General features: G+C 40.6%; 1 protein-coding gene across 9 annotated transcripts in view; it reads left to right on the top strand.

The window, feature by feature from the left end:
* The first annotated feature begins 7,506 nt into the window (after positions 1 to 7,506).
* Positions 7,507 to 25,009, top strand: part of TCF4 (transcription factor 4) — a 378,340-nt gene continuing 360,837 nt past the window's right edge. For 6 of the 9 annotated variants that reach the window (XM_055127010.1, XM_055127002.1, XM_055126999.1 and 3 more), the window contains exons 1-3: positions 9,286 to 9,434; positions 10,443 to 10,534; positions 12,182 to 12,254. In XM_055127010.1, the coding sequence (XP_054982985.1) occupies positions 10,463 to 10,534; positions 12,182 to 12,254 (145 nt within the window). In that variant the 5' untranslated portion in view covers positions 9,286 to 9,434; positions 10,443 to 10,462. Of the gene's footprint in view, positions 8,016 to 9,285; positions 9,435 to 10,442; positions 10,535 to 12,181; positions 12,255 to 25,009 lie in introns of those variants that run through there. The other 3 variants (XM_055126998.1, XM_055126997.1, XM_004616146.2) reach the window with 3 other exon arrangements.

Here is a 25,009-nt window from a genome sequence, read left to right as displayed (position 1 = left end):
ACGGAGGAATCAAACACCGGTCAGCCGCGTGAAAGGCGAACGCCCTACCACTGTGCTATCGCTCCAGCCCGCACTGCAAAAGTAAAATAAAATAGAAAGTCTTTCAGAAAACTGGCACAAAATACTTTGAGTCATCTTAAAGTAACAAAACTTTGTAGACACTATCAATACACTTTTTCTTTTCAATCATCCTTTCCCCCAACCCCCACAAACCATCTAGAAGTAGATAGAAATGAAACATTTTCTGTTCTGTGCCTAGGTCTAATAGGAAAGGGTTTATTATTTTAAACATCTATCTGTTGCCAGACAACTTTATTTCCAAAGTTGCTGGATTTTCTGAGTCACTTGTGGATGAATTATTTCATTCTATAAATTATTGCTTCTGTAGAGCACACTATATTATTAGACTATAAAGATAAACTCTTCACCTTTAGAAAGAGAATATTTACTAAAACAGAGAACATGACACATCAATAACTAGATAACAGTGGAATAAATGTATAAATTGTACAAGATGCAGACCAAAGACACGCATTGAGTCACAATTATTGGAAAATAAGGCTTTTTAATTTCATCTATTTTTACATGTTTTGAGGGTTTGGAGAAAGAAAGAGAAAAAATAAAAGTAGAAATCTTTCCATCTTAGAGTTGCAGTTTTGTTAATTTAAAGAAGTTTCCAAAGATTTAGTGCCAATCTTTTAGAAGGTTTTCCTCCTAATCACGTCACGGTTCACTCTGTTACAGTTTGAGTGTTCTATTTTAAGAGTTTTGTCATTTCTTGAAGGACTTGCAAATTGGTATAATCTGCTGCAATGGAGTTCCAGAGAAGAGATGAAGATGTTCTATATAGAGCAGTTTGTGCTGTGGTAATTTCATTCTCGTGTGTGTGTGTGTGTGTGTGTGTGTGTGTGTGTGTGAAGTTTAAAAGGTAAACATACGCAGATATTTTTCAGCATAAAGCCATGAAACATGTCCCTAAGCTATGGGCAGAAGCATGATCTTTCTCTATTTAAGTTTTTTTTTTTTTCAGGTTTAAACTCTATAGTAGTTGTGTGACCTCAAGAACTCTGTTGTACCCCCAAACAGCAATTTCCTCATTCATAAAATGTTATAAAATGAAGCAATACAATGATAGCATCTTTTCTTCTATTCACAATAATGAAGAGTCTGTCCCCATGGTTTGGTAAATTAAGTCAATTACCCTTGTTCTATCTTTATGGTTTAGGATTCAGATGGTAAAGGCTAGTGGGCAATTACAAATTAAGCTGAATATTTACTAGCAATAAAATTCAGCTAAAACAAAATCTTAAGAGAAAGCTATTTGAAAGGTATAATAAGCTCTTTAGCATAATGTGTGCATCTTGGAGATAAAGACAGGTTAATTCACTTAATAAATAGTTATAAAACATCTAATATGTATCAGGCACTGTGTTAGTTCTTGGTATGCAGTGTGAACAAGATTTATGTAGCCCCTGAATTATAGTGTGCACAGTTTGATGGGGAAGACAGCAATATAAAAGTCAACACATTAACAAAAGAATACCAATTGGAAGGAATTTTATAGAACTGTAGTGGCAGAGAATTAGATAGGGTGCTTAATTTAGACAGAAAGGTTAGTAAGGTTAGGAGGAGGTGAGATTTAAACTGAATCTAGCAGGATGAAAAGATTTGATAACAAACCAGCTTGAAGAGCTACAAAAAGAACTACGGGGGTCTAGGAAATGCAGAGGCCCTAATCACTTGGGACCGTTTGAATCCTGCGGGTTCTGGATTTCTTTCATATTTGAGGACTGAATCTACCTTTCCTTCCCTTCCTTTCCTTGTCTTGCCTTGCAGTCTGTGTAGGTCTCCCAGCTGGGGTCTTGTTGGTGATACCCTTGTAAGAAATCAACCGAAAACACTGCTGCGAAGCCCTCCCTTTCCCAAACATCTTGCACAGGCTGTATCTTGCTCAGTATGACTTCACCACTCAATCAAAACCGCTCTTGACATTTATATATTTCAGAATCCTTAGTCTACATTTTCCCCTCAGGTCCTGAGAAAAATAGCTGCTGACACATGACACAAGGTAGACATTCAAAACTTATTCGCTATATTTGGGGATGAATTTCATCAGCTCATCAAAGATCTGATTTTGTTTGTTGATTTTTGTTTTAATCTAGAAGGGTTGTGAAGAGCAAACTGGATGAAATTTGGAAAAGTGTGGTATAGTACTCTGGCACTTGGTTGATGAAGGGTTGTTTCTACTCAGTGGCCACACAAACCTGGACAATCTACTTCATTTATCTTCAACAGGAAAAAAGTGTTTATTAATTATTACATGAATATACAATTATTAATATGCTAAGGGCTGTCTAGTTCAAAAAGGCTATTTGTTCCCACTCTGATATTAAAAGTGCCATTTTTAAGCATCAACTAGTTTACACAATAATGTTTTACATTTCATAGCAATGCATCATCTGGAGCACTTTCATCCTAGAATTTCATTTGATTTTAATGAGTCAAAGTATTGAAGATAAGTCAATTTTGGGGGTACACTTGACAGGATGAGAAACTTTTCCATGTCATAAGATATTAGAAAAAAGAAAATGATACTTACACTTTCCTGACCATTTGCGTCACATTTGTATAGAATTTTCTACTCCTAAGAGAGTTTACTAAAAAACTAGAAATCACTTTTTTCCCCATGTTATGGTGGTTTTGAAATACTAAAATCTAAAGCACTTTTTTTAAATTGAATCACTGTGAGCTACATTTACAAAGCTTTCATGATTGACTTTCAGTCACACAATGATGAAACACCCATTCCTCCACCAGTGTACATTTTCAACCTCCAATGTCCCCAGTATCCTTCCCCACCCCTACCCCCATCCCACCCCTCCTCCAGCCTCTATGGCAGACAGTTTCCCTCTTACTCTCTCTCTGCTTATGGGCATTATGGTTTGCAATACAGATACTGAGAGCCCATCACATTTGGTCCTTTATCTACTTTCAGTACACACTTCCCATCCCGAGCCATCCCTCCAACCGTCATTGACTTAGTCATTTTCTATCCCAGCTGCCTTCTCCCCCAACTCATAAGGCAGGCTTCCAACCGTGGAGCAATCTTCCTGGCCCTGTCTACTGTCCTTGGGTGTTCATCTCATATTAGCACTGTAGCACTGTTGTCCCGTTGTTCATCGATTTGCTTGAGCGGGCACCAGTAACGTCTCCATTGTGAGGCTTGTTACTTTTTTGGCATATCAAATACTCCATGGGTAGCTTGCCAGGCTCTGCTGTGCAGGTGGGATACTTTCGGTAGCTTGCCAGGCTCAGCAAGAGGGATGAAGGAATGAACCCCGGTTGGCCGCGTGCAAGGCAAACGCCCTACCTTCTGTGCTGTCGATCCAGTTCAGTCTCATATTATGATGTCTTATATTCCACAAATGAATACAGTCATTCTATGTCTGTCCCTGTCTTTCTGACTCATTTCACTTAGCATGATACTCTCCATGACCATCCACTAATAAGCAAATTTCGTGACTTCATCTTTCCTAACAGCTGCATAGTATTCCATTGTGTAGATGTAACAAAGTTTCCTTAACCAGTCTTCTGTTCTTGGGCACTTGGGTTGTTTCCAATTTCTGGCTATTGTGAACAGTGCTGCAATGAACATACAGGTACAGATGTCAAGGCTTTTTCTTTTTTTTCTAGTTAAATTCCTTAATTAGAAGAACCATTAAAGCACTCAGGTTAGCTCAGTTGGGAAAAGGGAATGTTGCAGGAATCTGAGACACAATGAACAGGAAACAAAGCTCTACTCCTAATGATTCGGAAAGTATCCACAAAAGTAAATTATCTGCTTTCCTCAGAAATGTCAAGAACACTCACTCTCATTTGAAGAGCAGGTTCTTCTACTTATTCCTGGGTCTGTCCCCTGTATTCATGACTCTCCTTTGGCTCGGCATTCTGCACCAGCTCTGTCCAGATGACTCAACATATCAGATCTCTCACTCACCAATGACAATTGTCAACTTCTTCCTCCTTAGTTCCTGTAATCCAATCAGCTGGGTTTGGTGGGCTAGAGCCACAAGGAGTCATATGCCACCCACACTAAATGTTACTGGTATAATAGGATCTATGGCTAAATTTCTAGGGAAATAGTCTCACATTAAAAAAAGGTACCTTCAAATATATCAGTTATACTTGACCTTTTTATCTGTTTCATAGGATTCCACTGTCTTCTTTCCTAATATACTTCAGTTTTCATATTTATTCTCCTGATAGTTTTGGAAAGAAGAACAATGCATATTAGTCCTTGGTATGATATAAGAAGATAACTATATCTTTCTGACTACAGGGTATGTGCGTGTAAACTCGCTTGCAATCTGGCGCATTTATGTCCCAGACACGATCCTATCATTGATTCTTTGATTTATTTATTTTGAAATTCAGGGTAAAGGGAATTCTTAAAATTTACAAGGTAGATGGAATATTACATGATTATCTAATTTAGCATCTGTGTTACAGTAAAAGACACTGACATCAATACTTAGGTCACAGAGATGATTAGAGGTAGAGGAGGTGGACTATTTCATCTTAACAAATGCTTGTGATCGTTTTTATTACATCATCTCAGTAGAGCCTGAAGAGGCTTACTCTGAGAATCAGAGATAATGCTCTTGATAATGCAGCATAAAGAGAGACTGAATGCAAAACATCATTTTAAGAAGAAAACAGAAAACTTCACAATGTGTGAAAAGAGAAGAAACAACACGTAAACTCTTGTTCTTCAAAAACTCAGATAAAAATAAAATATCTTGGGGCTGGAGCGATAGCACAGCGGGTAGGGTGTTTGCCTTGCATACGGCCGACCCGTGTTTGATTCCCAGCATCTCATATGGTCCCCTGAGCACCACCAGGGGTAATTCCTGAGTGCAGAGTCAGGAGTGACCCTTGTGCATGACTGGGTGTGACTCCAAACGCAAAATAATAATAATAATGATATAATCACTGTATCACTGTAATCCTGTTGCTCATCGATTTGCTTGAGTGGGCACCAGTAACGTCTCCATTGTGAGACTTATTGTTATTGTTTTTGGCATATCGAATACACCACGGGTTGCTTGCCAGGCTTTGCAATAATAATAATAATAATAATAATAATAATAATAACAATAATAATAAAATAAAAGATCTTAAAAATTGGTCTGAATTTTGTTACTGCCACTACAGTGCATCAGAAAACAGAGGTTAGTCAGTTCTTGCTGCCAGCTGGTATGGGAATGTGGTGAATTTTGACTCTGGTGGCACAGAGCCTGACTGGTAGGCTCTATCACTTAATAAAGTTGTGTAATTTAGGCAAGTTTATACCACTTACTAAGCTGCCCTTGGTCTAGTTACTAACAGTTACGGTTTCCGACTCCCTGTCACTGTCACTGTCATCCTGTTGCTCATTGATTTGTTCGAGCGGGCACCAGTAATGTCTCTCATTGAGATGAGACTTATTGGTACTGTTTTTGGCATATCCAATACGCACAGGTAGCTTGCCAGGCTCTGGCGCGGGGGCTTGATACTCTCGGTAGCTTGCGGGGCTCTCCGAGAGGGGCAGAGGAATCAAACTCGGGTTGGCCCGTGAAAGGCGAACGCCCAACCGCTATGCTATCCCTTCAGCCCTCTGACTCCCTATATATAAAATAACAGTAGTAGCATGTACCCTATAGAGTTATTCTTAGGATTGAAAACATCCATTATTTAAGCATTTCTTAGAATAGTGCTTGGCATTAAAAAAAAACCCTCAATATAAATGTATCACTAGTATTTATTACCTACATTTACTGTGCATTTCCTGATGTATCCTCACCGCACCTCGCCATCACTAAAGTGACCAAGACCTTGCACCCTTGTCCTTGATGAAGGGTAAGATGTCTTAAGCTGTGGTTCCATGTTTATTTTTCAGGAAATTCATAAAATGGGCATTGTTACCTGCATCTCACAGCCCAGAATGCAGACTTGAGAAAATACCTAGACCCCTCCTTTCTACAGGGGAATAGGTTCCAACATCTCCAGTGAATGTCTGAAACCGCAGCAGCATTATGGAACCTTTTAACACTATTTTTAAAAGCAGCTAGATTTTCTATATGACACATCTCTGATGAGTTTAACACATACTAAGAGATGATCAGCAGCAAGAACTAATTACAGACCCAGACGAACTACACGCTTCTATAAAGATTACCTAGACTATCTCTCAAAGCGTCGTAGGGGACTGTACCCAGCCTTCTTGAGGGGACAGGGATGAGAAAATACCTTGGAGATGATCCAAGGGGCGAGTGTGGGGGTTGGGTATGGCGAATGAGGCAACAGGACAATAACGTATTGTCAGTGTTGATATTTTTTACCCTTTTGGTGGGGGAAAGGTCGGGTAGCGTCTGTTGTTCGTGGGGCGTGTGCGGGGGAACCATACGTAGTGGCGGGGATCTAATCCAGCAGTTTGTGCGCAAGTCCCTTAAAATCCCAGGCCCGAGCATCACTGCTCCTGCATCCTGGAGCCTGGGTAAAGTAAGGGTCGCTGCAACCCAAGAACCTCCGGGCTTCACTGGGCACCTGCCCACGCCGGCGACCAACTCCCTGTGGGTGCCTTGGGTCTAGGGCACAGCATCTCTGGCTGGAGGGACCCGTCGCATCATCCCATCTGCTGCAGGACCGCGAGATGCCATGGGCAAAACGTGGCATTGCTGAGTTCTGGAGTTTTCTCCCACCCATCGCCTCTTTGGGTTGCCTGGGAGGCTGGTGGTCAACCACCCCACGGGCGAGTGACGGAGGGGCAGCTCTCGGGGCTGCTTCTAGGGGAGGCGGCTGGCGGTGGCCGTGGCTCCCACCCGTCTTGCAAAAAATACTCAATGAAATTGAAAAAGAGCGTCCGGGGCCCTCGAAGTCCCCACGGTTCCAGTGGGCCCCCAAAAAGTGATGAGGAAGGCGCCCTGGAGTGGGGGGGGGGGCGGCCCCACATCCTCCCTCAAGCTCGGGGGCAACTTGGTGGAGGTCCCCCCTGGGTCCAGGCCGCCCAGACCCCGCTGGGAAGCAGGGGTCCCCGCCGTGGCGGAGTCGGGGATCCAGGCCCGGGCTGGCCCCAGGCCCCGCGCGGCCTCCGCGACGCGCCCGCAGGGGGAGCCGGGCGGGCAGGCGCCCCCGCCGCTGCCCGGGCAGCCGCGACTCTCCATCGCGACGCCGCCCCTCGGAGTGCACGCACAGCGACGCTCGGGGCACCGGGAGCGACGACCGGCCGGGAAGGGGACGGCCGCCTCGGGAGCTCCCGCGCCCCGGCCCACGCGCGACTCGCGCGCCAACCTCGGCACCCGCCCTCGGGCCCGGAGGAGGCGTGGCCGGCACGCGCCGCCATTTTAGGCGCCTCTCTACGCGCACTGTTTACCACTCTATGGTCTCCCGCTCCCGCCCCGCCCCTCCCCAGTCATTGTCTGGAGGAGCAGCCGCGGCCGCAGCGCCTTCTCTTTATAAGCCCGCAGTGCCCGGATGTGAATGGATTACAATGTATCTTTCAGGGAAACCTATTATTATCAATGTGACTCCACGGGGGAGTCAATGGTGATGATGATGAGGAGGAGGATGATGATGATGAGACACCTCTAAACTTGGAACAAGTTTAAGACTTTGTAAGAGGAGAAGAAAAAAAAAAAACACCCCATCAACAAGATTTGTTTGAGGACAAATTATAACTATCCTGTATTGATTTTTTTTTTGATAAACAATGAGAAAAAGTTGCTGGATTTTTTTTTAATGATTTATTTTTTGGGGGAGGGGATTTTATCGCAGTTTTATGGTGGAAAATGCAAAAACCAGAGCCAGGTGCATAATCTTGTATTCTGTGGATATCCCTGGAGCAGAACTGAGTACCAGTTAAAATACTTTTTTGGGGGACACACATGTGAGATACTAAGTACTTGCAGAAGATTTTTGTCTCTCTTTTTAAAGTCACTTTCCTTGGAATATTGTGAACATATTTGTGGCCATTTAAGGTAACGTTACAATTTGCTGTCAGAGTAAACTGTTTGTAATTGAATTTAATTTTTGAAATGTTGAACCCAGTGTTTTATTAAAACAAAAGGAACAACTATTAAGTAATTGCCAGTGGGAAAAAAGTGTGTGCATGCAATTTGTGTATGTACTCGCACATCTAGCAATAACAGCGCGTGTAGATGTTTATTTTAACACACGTTAAAATAGCGTATGTTGCATATACTGGATAAAGCACGCTTGCTATTGCGAAAAATAGAATTATGAGGCTTAATTTATATCCGAAAAAGTGATGTGAAAAAGTACGGTTTAAGGGTATGCAGGGCCTGTAATGGTAAATGTTGAATTAAAAACTTAAAATGCTGGAGAACAAGGACTTAGCGTGCCTAGGAACTCAAGTGTAAAAACAAAACAACATCCACCCTCAAAAATTGCCTTTTTTTTTTCTGGCGAAGTTTGCAGCTATACTATACTGTGACTTAAAAGGGAGGGGAAGGAAAAGTATGCAATTTAGGTTTCACCCCCCCAGCGCAAAACTACCGAAATGAAAATATACCCAACAAAATGTGGCTTGGTTTATATATGGAAAAGAAAAATATTGTTCCTCTTGGCAAAGTCTTTTTGCATCACGTGTATTTGCAGCCTAGTATAAACTTGCTTTGCCGTGTGTGGATGTGTGAGTGAGAGGGAACGAGAGTCAGAAAAAGAAAGAAGTGAGGGCTGTAAACTCGAATTAATTTCAAAGTGCCTCCGATGGATGAAACGGGCCACCACCGAACTGTTCAGTTTGGAGATGGCAATTAACGATCTAAGGGGGAAAATGAGGTGTTCGATGAATTTTCGTCTGTTATTTTTTCTTCTTCTTCTTTTATTTTTTTTTGCGAGGCGGGGGAGGTGTTGAGATTTTATTTCTCGGGGTGGGTCGGGATGGTGGTGGTGCTGGTGCTGGTGGTGTTGGTGTTGGTGGTGGTGGTGGGGGGGTGGTTGTTGGAGGCGTGGGCGGCCCGACCCGAGTGCGCCGCGTCTCCCCCCCCACCCCCCCCGCGCCGGAGCCCCCCCACCCATTTCTTTGCTGAACTTGCAATTCCGAGCGGCTCGGCGTGTTTCCCCCTCCCCCCTTCCCTCGTCCCCTCCCCTCCCCGGAGAAGAGAGTTGGTGTTAAGAGTCAGGGATCTTGGCTGTGTGTCTGCGGATCGGTAGTGGCGGCGGCGGCGGCGGCGGGGAAGGAGCCGGAGCGGGCGCGGGCGCTGGAGGAGGAGGAGGAGGAGGAGGAGGAGGTGGAGGAGGAGGAGGAGGAGGAGGAGGAAGAGGAGGAGGAGGAGGAGGAGGAGGTGGAGGAGGTGGTGGTGGAGGCAGTGGTTAGACATGAACGCCGCCTGGGCGCCGGCGCTGCACCGGGAGCCCCTTCTCGCGCGCGGGCGGTAGGTACCGGCGGCTTCGGCGGGGCCGCTGCGGGCTCGGGGCTCCGCGCCGCCCGCGCCTCCCCGCGCAGACCCCCCTTCCCCTCCCGCACCTCTTCCCTCCCCCCTCATCTTCCTCCCCCACCCCCCCCTCCGCCGCCTCCCGCCCACCCTCCTCCCCCCCCCAGGCAAATGCCACTTGGAGGCACCGCGGACTTCTCTGCCAAGGGCCTGACTTTAATTTTTACGAGCCTTTCTTTCACAAATTAGGGTGCTGGACCATCCCAGGACCCCCCCTCCCCCCGCGCACACACACACACACACACACACACACACACCACACACAGACACACACACACACACCTCCCCATCCACTCCGTCGCTTCCCCTTTCGCCGACCCTGGCCCCCCTCCCCTTCCCCCCCCCCCGCACCCCCCTTCCCTTCCCCCTTGGTTGTGTTTTCACTCTGGAGACGCTCATCTTTAATTTCTTTAGAGCTACTTTGAAATGCAGAGGGAGTGGGGTGTTGTGTGTGTTTGTGTGTGCGAGCGCGCCTGTGTGTGTGTGTGAGTGTGTGAGCGTGTGGGGGGTGGGGGGGGAGGGTGGGGGGGGGGAAAGTTGAGACCGGATCGTTCTGAGTAGTTTCTCTTTTCTCTGTGATCCATTCATTTCTCGCTCTACCTCCTGTTGCATAAAATGATGCGCTGAAGAGCGGCTCTCCCCCCCCACCCCCACCCCCTTTCCGGATTTGGTTTTATAGTGGATGTTACCAGTTTTGATCGTCTCTTTGGAGATACAGTATCAATATCGCTATATATATAAGATTTTTATTTTTATTTTTTTGCTATTGCTGCCTATTCCATCTTAAAACAAAACAAAACAACTCTCCCATTTCCCCCTCCTCTCCACCTTGATCCCACCCGCCCCCACACTCCCATCCCCAACCCCCCCAGTCTCCAAAAATCCGATTGTGTTTTCTCCAAGGATTGGGACTGGATTTTCTGATTGCGGTTATTTCCATGTTTCTAGGTTTGTGTGATTTTGCTAAAATGCATCACCAACAGCGAATGGCTGCCTTAGGGACGGACAAAGAACTGAGTGATTTACTGGATTTCAGTGCGGTAAGAAAGAACGGTGGAAACTAACAACAGCTGTGGAAAAATAAAAATAAAAAACCCCCCAACCCCAAACACTTCAGCTAGAAACCAAGAGTAATCGAAAGGACAGGAATAATTTTTAATTGGCAGAATTCCTGGTAAATAGGCAGGTCTTTTTGAGAAGTTTTTAACTGCAGTTGTAGGGTCTGATGAGAGATTGAGGCTTTTTTTCCCCCGGAGTTGAAATCCCTCCCTAGGACTAAACACCCCCAAGTAATGGACTCGCACCCCACTGGAAAGAGAAAACAGATACCCCTGAAACTATAAACTGCCCCTAAAACTTGGCCATATCTGAACTCTGACAGCATTACTAGTGCAGTCCCTCATTTTATTTATCTTTTCGTGAAAGTGGAAAGAGAAAAGAGACGAAGTAGTCTCAAAAGTTTTCAACTCCCCATGTTTGGGATCAGGACCTCGAGTCTCCCTTCGTTGCAGCTTTCCCTGGGATTCTGCGGAGCCCACTCACTTTGGGACCTTCCCGGGGACCGTGTTTGTAAATTTCATCCTCTTGAGACCGGCAACAAAGCGGAACTTACACACTTGTGGAGTTGCAGGGCTGTACTTGGTCCTTCTCCATCCCTCTGCTTCCCTTCCCCAAACCAAGTCCTAAACATGGGGGGGGGGGGGGAGGAAGAGGGGGAGGGGTGCGTTTAATTCATTTATAAAACCAAAATGAGTTTGGTGTAAGATGCATTTGCAAAGCAAAATTGAAAAAATCCACGAAACAAATAAAATCCAAACCGCCTTCTAAGTAGGGCTCTTTGCTGCTGCTGCTGCTGCTGCTGCTTTGCTGCTACTGCTGCCGCCGCCGCTCCTCTGGCCCTTCTTTTGGAGAAATGGCTTTCGGAAGTTTTGCCAGGAAACGTAGCTCTAGGCAGCTTTGTAGTCCCCTCTCTGCTTGCTGTACTTTCCTCCATTCGTTTCTTTGCTTTTAGCAGGCTCTGACTCAGGGAAGGTGCGCATTATCTCTCCACTAGATACGTCGAAGAAGAGGGAAACCAATTAGGGTTCGAAATAAATGCTGGAGAGAGAGGGAGTGAGAGAGAGAGAGAGAGAGGGAGTGAGAGAGAGAGTGAGAGAGAGAGAGAGGAAGAGAGAAAGAGTCGCTTCAGATTGCTCATATTAGAGACGAAATGAGAATTTAGGGCAGGTGGCACTTTTCTTTGCATTTGGGTTCACATATGACAGGCAGATCTTAATGCAGGATGGAAACGGACATTGCCTCGTTTATGGCCAAGGTTTTCACTCTAAAACAAACAACTTTTTTTTTTTCTTCCTCCTTTGTAAAACTAGAGTTTTCTAGAGAGGCTGCTACCCTCCAACCTGAATCTTGAGAACATTCTAGGGACTGTGCTTGTTTAAAGTGTACTAAGACTGCCCAGTACTGGCAATCTAATGAACCTGAGGAAAAAGAACAAAGTGGTAAAGGGGGGGCGGGGGAACAGCTGGTAATGTGCTTGTTTTAGTTTTAAGTTGAATGGTGATGTATTTTACTAAAATGTGCCCTTAGCCTAAACTCTTAAGTTATTTGGTAAGACGAAGAATGCTCTTTGACAAACTGAAGGCACACATGTCTTCTTTTCAACAGTAATATTTCTTTGTTTCTTTTAGATGTTTTCACCTCCTGTGAGCAGTGGGAAAAATGGACCAACTTCTTTGGCGAGTGGACATTTTACTGGCTCAAGTATGTAAATTCTTTTCTGAGTGTGTAGTTAAATGTTCTTAGCTGTTTATTCACTCATTGTATGTTTTTGGCTCTGTTGAAGTGTTCTGAAAAAGTCATTGAAATTTTAGCCTGTAACGATACAGTTATTTCATTATGCATCAGTGGCATAACTGACACAAAATGTTATCGTATGTAAAATTATAAATGGCTCTTTTTAAATCAAGGGAACGGTCTCAGGATTTTGTCATTTAATTTGAAAACAATTTTCTAATACATTTGTAATCAAATATGTCAAGATAAGGCCAGTGTTAACATGGGGGAATAAATTAATGTTCCCTGTTTGAAAATAAAAGAGAAAAATAGAACTTTCATAAAAAGAGAAAATCTCTTGTAAATAATATTAATTATTAGGCACTATGTATAATTAACCCTGTTAAAGAAATGAGCACTTAATTTTGCAGATGAATGCTGCGTAGTAAACCATAGCTGTAAATAGATAGCTACTTGCTAATCTCAGAGCCTAGTATGATGAATTCATTTGTATTTAAAATATCCTTTCTGATGCTTTAGTTCTCTCTTTTCTTTAATCATTTACTTGTGCAGTGAATTTTTGTTTTATTTTAAGTTGTACATTTGGAAGGACTTTTACATTTCCTAAATGAAAAATGTTTGGGTGATGCTTTAAAAAGAGCACTATTCACAAAGGATTCTGTTCGCAATGGTTGTTTAGCATGTAAGGGGAGTTTTAAGGGATTCTCTGAAGGGCTTTTATTAAAAGTGGAAATTGGAAATATAATATTCATTTAAGATGTGTTATTTGTCCAGTGCATTTCAAATCAGATAGAGAGTATATATGATTATTGCCTGATATTCTTTAAATCCAAGACTTAAATCCATGTTTGCTTGTTAAACAGCTGCAGTATCTTAGGAGTTTTGGCAATGGTATATAACAGTGCATTAGACAGAGTACTATTCTTAAGTCAGACTGGTAAATGTTGGCATCTCTTAGCTGTGAGATGCCAGTGGAATTGTCTGTTAAATATTGAACATAATTTCACATCTTTTAATTTTCATTTAGTGGTATAGGAATGAAAAATCTGTTCATCTGCTTTGTATAATTGGTATGTTTTTTTCAAATAAAATTAATGACTTTCTAAAGTTGTTCATTTCTAAATTGCTTACTTCTTTTTATGGCCTCCATAAATCTAGGGAATTTTTGTTTCTATAACTTGATTTTTAAAGTATGGGATGCCTCCCAGAGTTATATTTCCTCTTTTATATTTGGAGTTCCACTTTGACTAAAAGTACTGTTGACCATAGATTTGTGTTTAATAAGCCCTTGTTATAGCTTCTGTTTAGATCCTTCATATTTTTTTGTTGGATTAGTGTTGTATCTTCCCATTTTCTGTATTGTATTCTTTATAGTTCAGATGAATAGAAGTGTCTCTTGTAGTTGAATTAATTTTTTATGTTACATACTACCAAATTAGTAATTTTATCTCTAATAGTAAATTTCTGCATGTTTTTACTTTAAAATCTAGTATATTTAGTTAAATTTAAAAGTAGATTTTGTTGGAAAGGCAGAGACTGCAAAGTCAGTGCTAAATCCTGTTTTGTACTTTGTAAAAAGGGACAACTTAGAGAGTGACTTAAGTGTATCAGGTTAGGTATGGTTTCATAAAGAAGGGTGATTTAGAAGCATGAAATTGTGTTACATTTAAAAAGAAAACTATGCATCTGGTCTGTTTTCTGTGTGTTCACATTTAAATAAAGCCCTTCTTATGATGTTTAAGTGTTTGCAGAGACTACTGCCTGGATAAGTATGAATGTATATTAAGGCATTTTGGTAAGTGATCCTGTGTTCAGACTTACTACAGTTTCTAAGACAATGCATACGTGTGTGCATGCACACAACAGCCTCAACAGAGATGGTCTTCCTCACACACACTGATTTCTAAGGAGCATGCTGTGATTGCTTTTTGGTTGCTGAACTTTACATTGAAAAGTAGAGGTGTAGTTTTCAGGCCTAAATGTTTCCTTCTAAGGGTAAACAGTGTAGTGGAGATTTTATTCTAACTGCTCAGTTGATCTGCAGAATATTCATTCAGTGCAGCATAATGGTGACTCCATAGGGTACAGGTTGGTGTCTCTGGTTTTTCTCTATCTAAAACTTATGTGAACACAGGATAATCATAGGAGAAAATAGATGATGGTTTTACTCATAAACAAAGAGAAATTCACTTTAAAGAATAAAAAAAAATGAAAATCAGGATAACGGTAGTTTGCCCTTTAACTGGAAGGATGAATAAGAAAACTTCGGAGAAGAAAATAATGCTGTAAATGACTTCATGTTGATAGCCATTGTCCTGAGTGGGCTTAGATGTCACTTTCATGGATAGCTTTGAAACTTGGACCAGGAAGAAAGAAAAAAAAAACTTCAACTATAAGTAAATTGTACATTTTTGAATAAGCCAGCTGTATTTTTTCAAAGTAGGTATAGAAATATTTCATGCCTAAATTCCCAGTAGGGTTTGATTCCATTAATAGAGGATGCTTCATCGTGATTTGCAATGTGAGAATGAAAATAAAGTGTGGCCATATTCTCTTTAATCTTTGATTCCACAAACATGGTGTTTCCTACCACCTTAAGAAATGGTGAGGCTGCTAGGGAGAATGGAATGTAACCTGAGCTACAGCCTGACATTCCCAGGGAGCATTTTTCACATGAAAGGCTTTTGTCAACCCAGGAAAGGACCAGCAGTTTTTGTTTGATGTTTGCAGGTGTTCAGCAGAGAGTACTAAAACAATTCAGCCATGATGGTTCAGAGCTTAGATGACCTTACCAGAGAGAATTGGTGGCTCTGGAATTATTTTTAAGAAATAGTGTAACCTATATGGCCACTTATACAAAGGGATTTAATATCCGTTATATCATTGATCTTAAAACAAACTAAACACATCCACATGCCTGAATGATTGAAAAATTATTCTCATTAAAGTAGGATGGCAAAGTAACCAGAAGAAAAAAAAATGCACCTCAAGCCTTTAATTTGTTGATGAAAAGGGCCTTAATCTAATATAAAAGATAGTTTATTTGGTTAACTTTGAGTCTTTGTGGAGCAAAAGATAAACATACTCGATTTGGCATATAAAAAGTAGTTTTAAAAGTCGGACCACTAAAATTAGCTATCCTCTAAAACAGCCTTGGTCACATCTGTTACATGTATTTACTGTCATTCTGTTATAGATACTACATCTTCCTGCCTTTCATTTAGAAGTTGAGCTTTTCTCTACTATAGCCATGTAGTTTTAGTTAGGTGTTCAGCATTATTTGAAGTGTACCAAGAAGCTGATGTTGAACAATTAAGATTACCAGTAAAACATACTACATACATGTGGGTCATTTTTGGAAGAAGGAAGACATTTCTTTACATTGATACAAGTTATTAACTTGCATTCATCTGACACTAAAGGACAGCTCAATTTACTAAATTCAGTGGGGAAAAAAATCTCTGTTTTTTTTTTGTAACAGAAAATTCAAATGGTCAGCATCTTGAATTTCCATCTGGACCAGTTTGGGTTCATACTTAGATAGGTGAAAAAAATTGTTCTCCCATTAAAGGTATTTGTTGAGTAGAGTTTAAGTGTGTGTTTGTGTGGTCGTAAATCAGCCTTTATATTATAGCACAATTCACAATGGTTGGTGATTGTGTGGCTTTTGCAAAGAGCAGAGTAATTTAATAGTTTCAAAAATAAGTTTCATTAAATCTATTAGAAGCATTGGATTTGAAGGATAGAGAGATCCCTCAGAAACACACATCTCAGTGCCTTCATTGTGCAGTGAGGATAACTGAGGCCCAGATGAAGGTGGTTCTAAAGTATGCCTTTATTTGTTATTTTAAAATCCTAGTTTTGATTTGCTAATTCCCTATGGCCCTGCAAATCTCCTTTGGAATAACATTGGTTTCACTAGTATATTTTTGTGTAATTTGTATTGCATAGTAGGGGATCAGGGTTTATGTGCCAATGATATTTGTGCAGACAAATGCTTCTCCACATGCATGTATCCTTTGCATGCTTTTAAATGTTTGGAACCAAATTTTGGATATTGATAATGTTCTCCCCGTGGCTGTATGAGATGTTAAGATACTGGGTAGATAAATGAGTGAGGAATAACTGAGAAAATACTTCTTAATATGCAAAGTGATGTGCTACGCACACACACACATATGATGTATGTAAGACATACATGGTTTTGTCAGTTTGTTTTTGGGTTACACCTGGTGGTGTTTTTGGGTGAGGGTCCTGGCTCTGTTCTTGAAGGGGCTCTCTTCCACCATTGCTCTAGAGAATGAACTCAGGCTTCCTGTCTGCAGAGGGATGAGTTATCATCTCTCTTGCCCTTGCTTATGTGCTTCTAATCCTCACAAAAGCCCAATGAGATGCATAGATTACCATGCTCAGTTTGTGGATGAGGAAACTAAGATTCAGAGTTGTTAAACAACTTGCTCTCAAGGTGTTGAGTAATAAATTAAATCTTAAATCCAGGTCTCTCTTGTTCAGTGCCCTTGACGTGTATACCCAGTTGGAGCTTACTTTTCCAAAATTATATAGATAAATGTGTTACCGTTTTGCCACACAATATTATTTCTAATTTTTCAAGTAGATGAGCATATTAAAGATAATGATGTAAACTATGCTAATTATCTTTTCTGCCTTAACCCAGACATCCAGTCTTTTAATTTTTGCTTCAATTTAATGTAACTTAGTATGTCTCTCTCATGCTGCTATTATTACCTTGAATTTTACTAGAAAAATATAGATATTTACAGTGTTGTGCTTTTTTGTTATAAATTTGCATCTACATGGGTACCAGTGAAAATGTTTTATTTTCAAATACTTAATCAATGAACCCCAAAGTTGAGATAACCAAACCTATTCTGTTTATATAAAAGTAATAACTGTAAAAAAAAGTTCTATAGTTTATTGTTAGATGTGTGAAACTTGATATGCAAGAACAATACTCCTAAATTCTGTCTGTAAAACCAAAATCAGAAGTTCTGAAGTTTAGCTATGTCTATTACCAGACATGTGCTTAAAATGTTACATTTTCTAAATTCAGAAGGAAGAAGCAGTACTCTATTTGACAGCAACTTAAGTAAATAAAATGCATTAAACAAGCATGGAAGATCCAAGATCTGTTGAGACTGAAATGCTTAACATTTTTGACAGCATCAGCAAATTATCTTTACCATACTATTGTAATGAAGAAATCACTTAAATAACAGATGAACAGCGAAGTCACATAAACATATATAATCGAACTATGTAATGAAAGTTTATGCTGTTAATTGCTGGAATCTGTCTTAAATGCTTAGAATCATGGAGCAGTAAAGACTGTCATATAAACAGTTTTGTTTTGAGCCTAAAATTATTCCTTTTTGCTTTCATCTGCTATGATAAACAAAGCAATTTTGTAAGCTCTGTAGATCAAACATTTACTCCTAATGGTAAACTACATTTTATATTGGAAGTTTGCAGCTTTGTCCAAGGCATAGATAGAGTTGAGTCCTGGTGGCCCCAGGCCTGTTATTTTCAATGTTTAGTATTATGATGCTATTTAGATCTGTTCCCATAAGCCAAGATAACAGATCTTAAGTTGCCTAATAAGGAACATGGTGTGTTTTGAAATGTTCTTTAGCTTACAAGTCTTCAACCAAAATGTTCTTGGACAAACCTTTAGAATTTATATCTGTGTGATGAGCAAAACAGAGCTTGTGCAGACACTAGCATCAAAATGAAGCTAGGAAGAAACAAAGGAAAAATAATCTGTGTCCCTGCCCTCCTGTTATTTTTTTTTGAGCAATTTTTTATCTAGGTATCTTCCAAGTGAATTAGATAGTGTAAATATATGAGAAAGTCAAACCCTTTTCACAGGGTTTCCTTGAAAGGTTATTTTTGGTTGTTGAGTTTTTATTCTGAGTCAGATTTCAAAAATTAACTTTTCCTTAAAAAAAGGGATAGTCTCTTTATATTATCCATTTTTTTAAAATCTGTGAGCTCTTTGGCCTTAGCAACAGTAAGCTATATAACATGGATTTTAGGTGGATACTTTTGTACCATGTATTTCAATGCTTATGAGAGAGATGTAGAGAAGTTGTAATTTAATTTTTGGAGAAGATTGGTTAACACTTTGTTATAAGTAATATCTATTTATTATATCAAGCTCACAGGAATAGCAAAAGTGTTGAAAAGGTTGTCATATTTGCTTTGATTTCAAAAATAAATAAAGGCCCAGTTAATCAGCATATCAAATACCCAGGTGTGTTTAAAATCAGTTTATATGGATGAATTTCACCACTGTAAGAAAGTATTTTATTTAAAGGTGCAGCCACATGATTGTTCAAATGGTTGCTTTTGTACTTTTGTGTGACAATTAACATTTAATGAATGACTTTCTAGACTGCCATTGGTGGTAATTACGATATGTGGTTTATTAACTGCATTCCATTGTTGGATGTGCCTGTATTGATTTGTTTTGCAAACAACCCTTCACATGTTCAGCAGTATTTGTACATTACTTTTTAGAGAACCTGTTCCGTTTGCTGAAGCTGGTAGTGCATTGCTTCTAAAATTTTTAGCATTAGGATTCTCGTGTATTCATGCCTCTGTGACCAGAATGATTTTAATTAAGTTAAGAACTTATCAGTTTTTTAGCTATACAAATTTTATACTTAGACCCTCAGGAAATCCCTCAAATATAGACCAATATTGTTTTTCAAGTAAATAATTTTTTCAAATAAATTTAGATTAACTGGAAACTTTAGAGATACTCTGTAATTTATAGGTAAAGAACCCTCCCCCCCTTTTTTTTTTGAGGGTTAAGTGCCTTTTGCCCAAATCATACAGTTGGTTTCTGGCTATACAGGGCACAAATACAGATGTCCTGACCTGCTGGCCAGGGGCCCCATGCTGCTTTTAATTAAGGCTTGGATTCAATCCGTTGGTACCAACTGTATATTTCTTAGAACGGAAAAACTTGTATAATCTACCATTTTGAAAAAATAATCCAGATTGTGAGAAATGGACATCATAAGGTGGCTCACTTGTCATCATGTGCTCTAATTTGGCCAAGGCAGTTGACGAATAACTGTTAAAATGTATTGTGTTATTAAAAATAACAAAGTAAGACCCATGATTAAATATCAAGGCCGTAATTTAATCTTGGGGGTTCTGGTGCTGTTCATAAACCATTTGGCTTTTTTCTGTAACAGATGACGTCAAAATACAGCTTGATTGAATTATGACCCTGGGTTACGGGAGCACCTGCTTGAGCCTTTTCACTTCATGACATGTCAGCATTTCCATTACAAACTTTTTTCTCTGACATTTTAAACTTTGACTAGTTAAACTAGACTGATGGTTGGCATATAAACTTTCAGCCCCCTGGGAAAAGACTATTTTCCGAATAAAACAGAGAAGGTGGTAAGAAAACCCTATTACCGAGTAGCTTTTAGAATGTTCTTCCTCGCTTTAATCTTTCATTAATTTAAACATTGCCTCTTGGAGTACTTAGCTCAATTGCAAGGCATCCAAATGGAAGGGTTTTAATCTCAGATTTCCCAAGCCAAACCTTAAATACAAGGTATTTTAGAGAACTGTTAACCTTTTCAGAGAGCTAGCTTTTATTAGGAGGGCATTGATAGGATAGCTCTGCACACCCCAGTTTTAGATATTATTTTGTACGTGTTATGTACAAAGTATTAAAGAGTATGACATAGGAAACATGCAAAGTGGTGCTATTTGTCTGAAACAATGTTTAGTTCCACTTAAAATGAAAAAAAATTGAGAATGAGTGGTAAGGAAAGCTTATTTGCTTGTATCTGAAGCCTTGTAGAAAATGATTCACTTTTGCCCTCTAGGTTTTCTGTGTTGGCAGAGATGAATTGACCTAGCTAGTATTTTGTCTACTTGTAATAATTATTTTTGGTTATACCCTGCAGCGCTGAAAGCCATTCCTTGTAGAACTTTTGGACCTAACCCATGGCTTCTGCATGCAGATTATTGGTCCAGTTCTTTGAGCTATCTCCCAACCCTTATCTGTCATCATCATCATCATCACCATCACCACCATCATCATCATCATTAATGCTGTTGTTTATGAGGCATGCTGACTTGTGTTCATGACTTACTCCGGGCTCTGTGCTCAGGGATCACTCCTGGTGTTGCTCTGAGGTGGTGCTGGGGATTGAACCGGGGTTGAGTGCTTGAAAGACAATAGTTTGCTCCTGTACTCCCCCTCTAGCCCCAACCTGTCATAATTTTCATTGATAGTCCTAATATATTTGTATTTAGTACGCATTATATTCAACCTTCTGTGTTAGCAGTTTGAGGTTGTAGACGGCTCTTGAGGAGGAAGCTCCTTTCCTTCGAAGGCATGTATTCTGAGAGGGAAGATTGAGGACTAATACATAATATTCAGGGTGCCAGAGAAAGAGTCTGGTATTGTGGAATTTTAAATAAATAAAAACCTATATCTTTCTAGTGAAACTCTCAGTGAAGGCTTTATGAGCAAAATAACTCTGCTTCTTGATGGAGGAGTAGACTTTTGACTTGGGAGGTTGGGACTGCCTATTATCTGTCAGGATCACCATGGAGAGTCACAGGAACATTCTGGCAAAGGGTGCATTCCAGAGAGTACCTGGAAAGAAAGACTTCTCTGCCCTGCATTGAATCAACGTCATCTAGGTGTCTGCAGTAATTCCCAGGGAAGCATCCCTATGTTGCATGCCATGTATTTTTCTGAACTGATTTTGGTGTTTCCTTGGGGGATATTACAGATTATAAGCCAGCTATTTCCAAAAGTATATGCTTAGGATAAAATGTTGGGATGAAAATTAGAGTGTGTTCCCCAAATTTTTCTATTAGATGATTTGGCAGTGGTAATTTCCATGAACCAAAATACTACTTTAGGGAAAATTATTTGACCAAATTCTGGAAATCTGTACTGCTTTGTAATGTTTGCTGTTGAATAGTTATTTCTTATTGATTGACATAGCAATAGAGCCTCATATCCTGGATCTTTAAACTGAAAAATTTATTTGAAATCTGTTACTGACACATAACATATTTATAGATTAAAAATAAAACAACTCAAAGAGATCTTAACTAAAACTTAATGTTTATAAAAACATTGTGAAATAGCCTACTATATACATTTGAATGGAATTTATTGTGATTGTATCACAAGCAGGAAAAATATATAAATGCCAGCTTTGCCTGAAGTATTAATGAGATTGAAATTTAAGTGTTCTTTTCTCTGTGTTCTCCACATATTGCAATATAGCACAGTGTACACACTTTCCACAGTGTAGCTAAAAATTTAAGTGGTGGTTGAAATAGGCACAGGGGGAACTTTTTCATGAGTGATGTGTTTGTTAAAGAGAATAAGCAACATTTTTATAACAGAGAAAATACTACAGACCTATTTTTAAAATTCCCATTATGATCTATTATGTATGCAAAACCTTTTCTTCACTTTTTAAAAATAAGGACTTCATTTAAGAAATATTTTACAGCACTGCAGCTTTATAAATTTTTAAAATTTTTTTTATGGATTTTTTTTTTTGGCCTTAGCTGTATTCAGGGTTTACTCCTAGTCCTTTGCTTAGGGATCACTCCTGGTGAGGCACCAGAGACCAGACCATATGTGGTTCCTGGGATTAACACCGGGTCATATGCTTACAAGGCAAGCACCTTGACCATGTACCAACCCTCTAGCCCCAGCACTGCAACCTTAAACTTAGACGAAAAGAATTCGGTTCCTCAGGTGGTAATACTAGTTCAAGAATATATAGGAAATTTCATTTATGATGCAATTTTATGAGGTTTTAAAAGAAAGCAAGCAATATCAATTTTGGTTCTTATTTAAATAACCAATCATTGTTGTGCGCTTCTTGAGTGTAAAATCGCTCTTTATTAGACTTCCAAACCATTGAGTGCTTTTCGGTTCTCTTGTGGCACTCATACTTGATAGGTTAATTTAAAACACAATGTTAATTTTATTCTTACCTCTGAGTGTATTAACTCTTAGTATCCTTCAGTTTGCTATTTTAGGCCACGTAAAACTGTTTCTCTTTGACCTGGGTAGTACATTTTAGGGTTCCATTTTTGCAGGAATTTTCTACACTTGAATCCTTAGTAAGGTCGACTTAAATAAAGTGAGAAGTATTCTATAATTATTTTAGCTAATTCATTTTATTTAAAAATTCTTTAATTGTTTAAGCCTTGGTTATTTAAAGAACACTGAGAGCATTAGAAAAGTGAAAGGGATAAATAGCAAGGTAATTATTCTGTCACTGTATCACTCTCATCCTGTTGCTCATCGAATTGCTCGAGCAGGCACCAGTAACGTCTCCATTGTGAGATTTGTTGTTACTGTTTTTGGCATATCCAATGTGCCACGGGGAGCTTGCTAGGCTCTGCCGTGCGGGCGGGATACTCTCGTAGCTTGCCAGGCTCTCCGAGAGGGAGGAAGGAATTGAAGCCTGGTTGGCCACGTGCAAGGCAAATGCTCTACCTGCTGCAGTGATGGGGAAGAAGATGAAGGGTTAGGGACGTGAAGGGCTGATGCAAAGAGAAGGAAGCGTTTAGAACTGTGGTGTTGCTTCTATAGGCTCGCCAAGAAACGAGCGTGTGGAGAGATTGCTCCTGGGAAGAGAGGGGCCTTCCCCAGCAATGTCCAGGGCTTCTGGAGGCCACTGCAGGCCGTTCTTGGATGTACAGCTCAGACAGCACAGTGCTTAGGCCTGGCAGTGCAACCCCTCTGGGAATCCTGCTTTTGGGGGGCCGCACAGGGCCAGGGGTTGAACTTGGGGCCTCTTGTAGCGAGGCCTTAGAGTTCCAATCCCAACTCTGGGTCAGTCTAAGGATTTGTCTAAGGAATGCAATTATTAAGAGATGTTCAATTGAATTTACTCATTCATTTATTTAGTAGCTGGTTTTTGGCTTTGTTTTGTCTTTTTTTTTGCTTTTTGGGTCACACCTGGCGATGCACAGGGGTTACTTTTGGCTCTGCACTCAGGAATTACGCCTGGCAGTGCTCAGGGGACCATATGGGATGCTGGGAATCAAACCCGGGTCGACCGTGTGCAAGGCAAACGCCCTACCCGCTGTGCTATCGCTCCAGCCCCAGTAGCTATTTTTTGAGAGCCAAGATCCAAGTTACAGTGCTGGATATGATGATGTAAAGTAGACAAATTTCTAACTCTAACATTGCAATTAGAGTGTAATATTACTGTCATGGGATAAGAGTTCTGCAATAATTCAGTAGAACAATTTATTGGTTTCTGGACCACACTTGGTGTTGCTCAGGGTGTGCTCTGAGCTCATGGATCACTCCTGGTGGGGTCAGAATCGAACCCAGATCAATTGCATGTAAGGCAAGCACCTCACTTGTGGTACTACTTTTCAGTCCCCTTGGATAGTACTTTAAAAATAAGTGATGTTCAAATATCGAAGTAGACTTCTTAAAAATCTACTTCTCAAAGAGAAAATTTCACATTTGCAGCTGAAACTTGGAAATCCCAGAATCTCTAAAATAAAAACTTCTGAGTATAAGGAAAATAGAATGTATTGAAATGCTATGGAAATTGGACCTTGAAGAGTACCCTTATAATGCTACTCTCAAATTTAGCACCACAGTCTTGAGGGCCAATGGTAGTTGTGTTCCTTTTCTCCTTTTTTGAGCAGAAATTAAAGTTTTAGATTCATAGTGCTTATTTACCTCAAGGTAACTGGATAGATACAGTGCTTAATTTTTTATACCCACAGTTAAATTTTTCTTATTTATTTGAAAATTTATATTGCATTAAGATTATTCATTTACCTTTAATATTTATTGAGCATCTACTACATAATCGGACATTATGCTGGGTGCTGTAGCACTGTAGCACTGTCGTCCCCATTGTTCATCGATTTGCTCGAGTGGGCACAGTAATGTCTCCATTGTGAGACTTGTTGTTACTGGTTTTGGCATATCGAATGGGTAGCTTGCCAGGCTCTGCTGTGCGGGCGGGATACTCTTGGTAGCTTGCTGTGCTCTCCAAGAGGGACGGAGGGATTGAACCCAGATTAACTGCATGCAAGGCAAATGTCCTACCTGCTGTGCTGTCGCTCCAGTCCATGCTGGGTGCTAGGGATTAAAAAGAAACAAGTCTTACCATATTGACTTAGTATGGGAGACAGATGTTAACAGAAAATTAAAGAAATGTCAAGTCCAATAGTTGGATTAATTGTGGGGCATTATTTTGGTCAAACCGAGTAGTCTGGAGGCTTCGCACACTGTCACTGAGAGACTGGAAGTGACTTTTGATGGGTGAAGGGCAGAGGTGGGCTGAGTGTCGCTTCCGAGGAGAGGAGCAGGCCAGGCGTGGTTGTTGGAGAGAGGGCTAGAACGTGGAGACTGGGGAGGAGAGCCCGGGACATCCACGCCAAACTGCCTCGGCAGTTTGCTGCCGCGCAGATTTGTGCCTGAGAACAGTCTGGCAGCAGTACGCAAAATAGACTTCAAGTGGGGTCAGTGTGGTGCCCCACCCCCGCTGGGATGGCGCTGTAGGATCCCAGGTGTGGGATCATTGCTCTTCCTCCTCCAGTGGGGACCTCGGAGTTGACCAGGCTGCAGCTCTTCTTTGCAGTCTCTAGCGTTAGCACATTGGGGAGCACTCATAAGGAGTCTTATTAAAAATTGAATACTTCCAAATCTACTCAGTTTA

The sequence above is a fragment of the Sorex araneus genome, chromosome 2 (genome assembly GCF_027595985.1).
Source record: "Sorex araneus isolate mSorAra2 chromosome 2, mSorAra2.pri, whole genome shotgun sequence".
Classification (NCBI taxonomy): domain Eukaryota; kingdom Metazoa; phylum Chordata; class Mammalia; order Eulipotyphla; family Soricidae; genus Sorex; species Sorex araneus.
The sequence above is the reverse complement of the archived record's forward strand: the minus strand, read 5'-3'. Positions and strand labels throughout refer to the sequence as shown.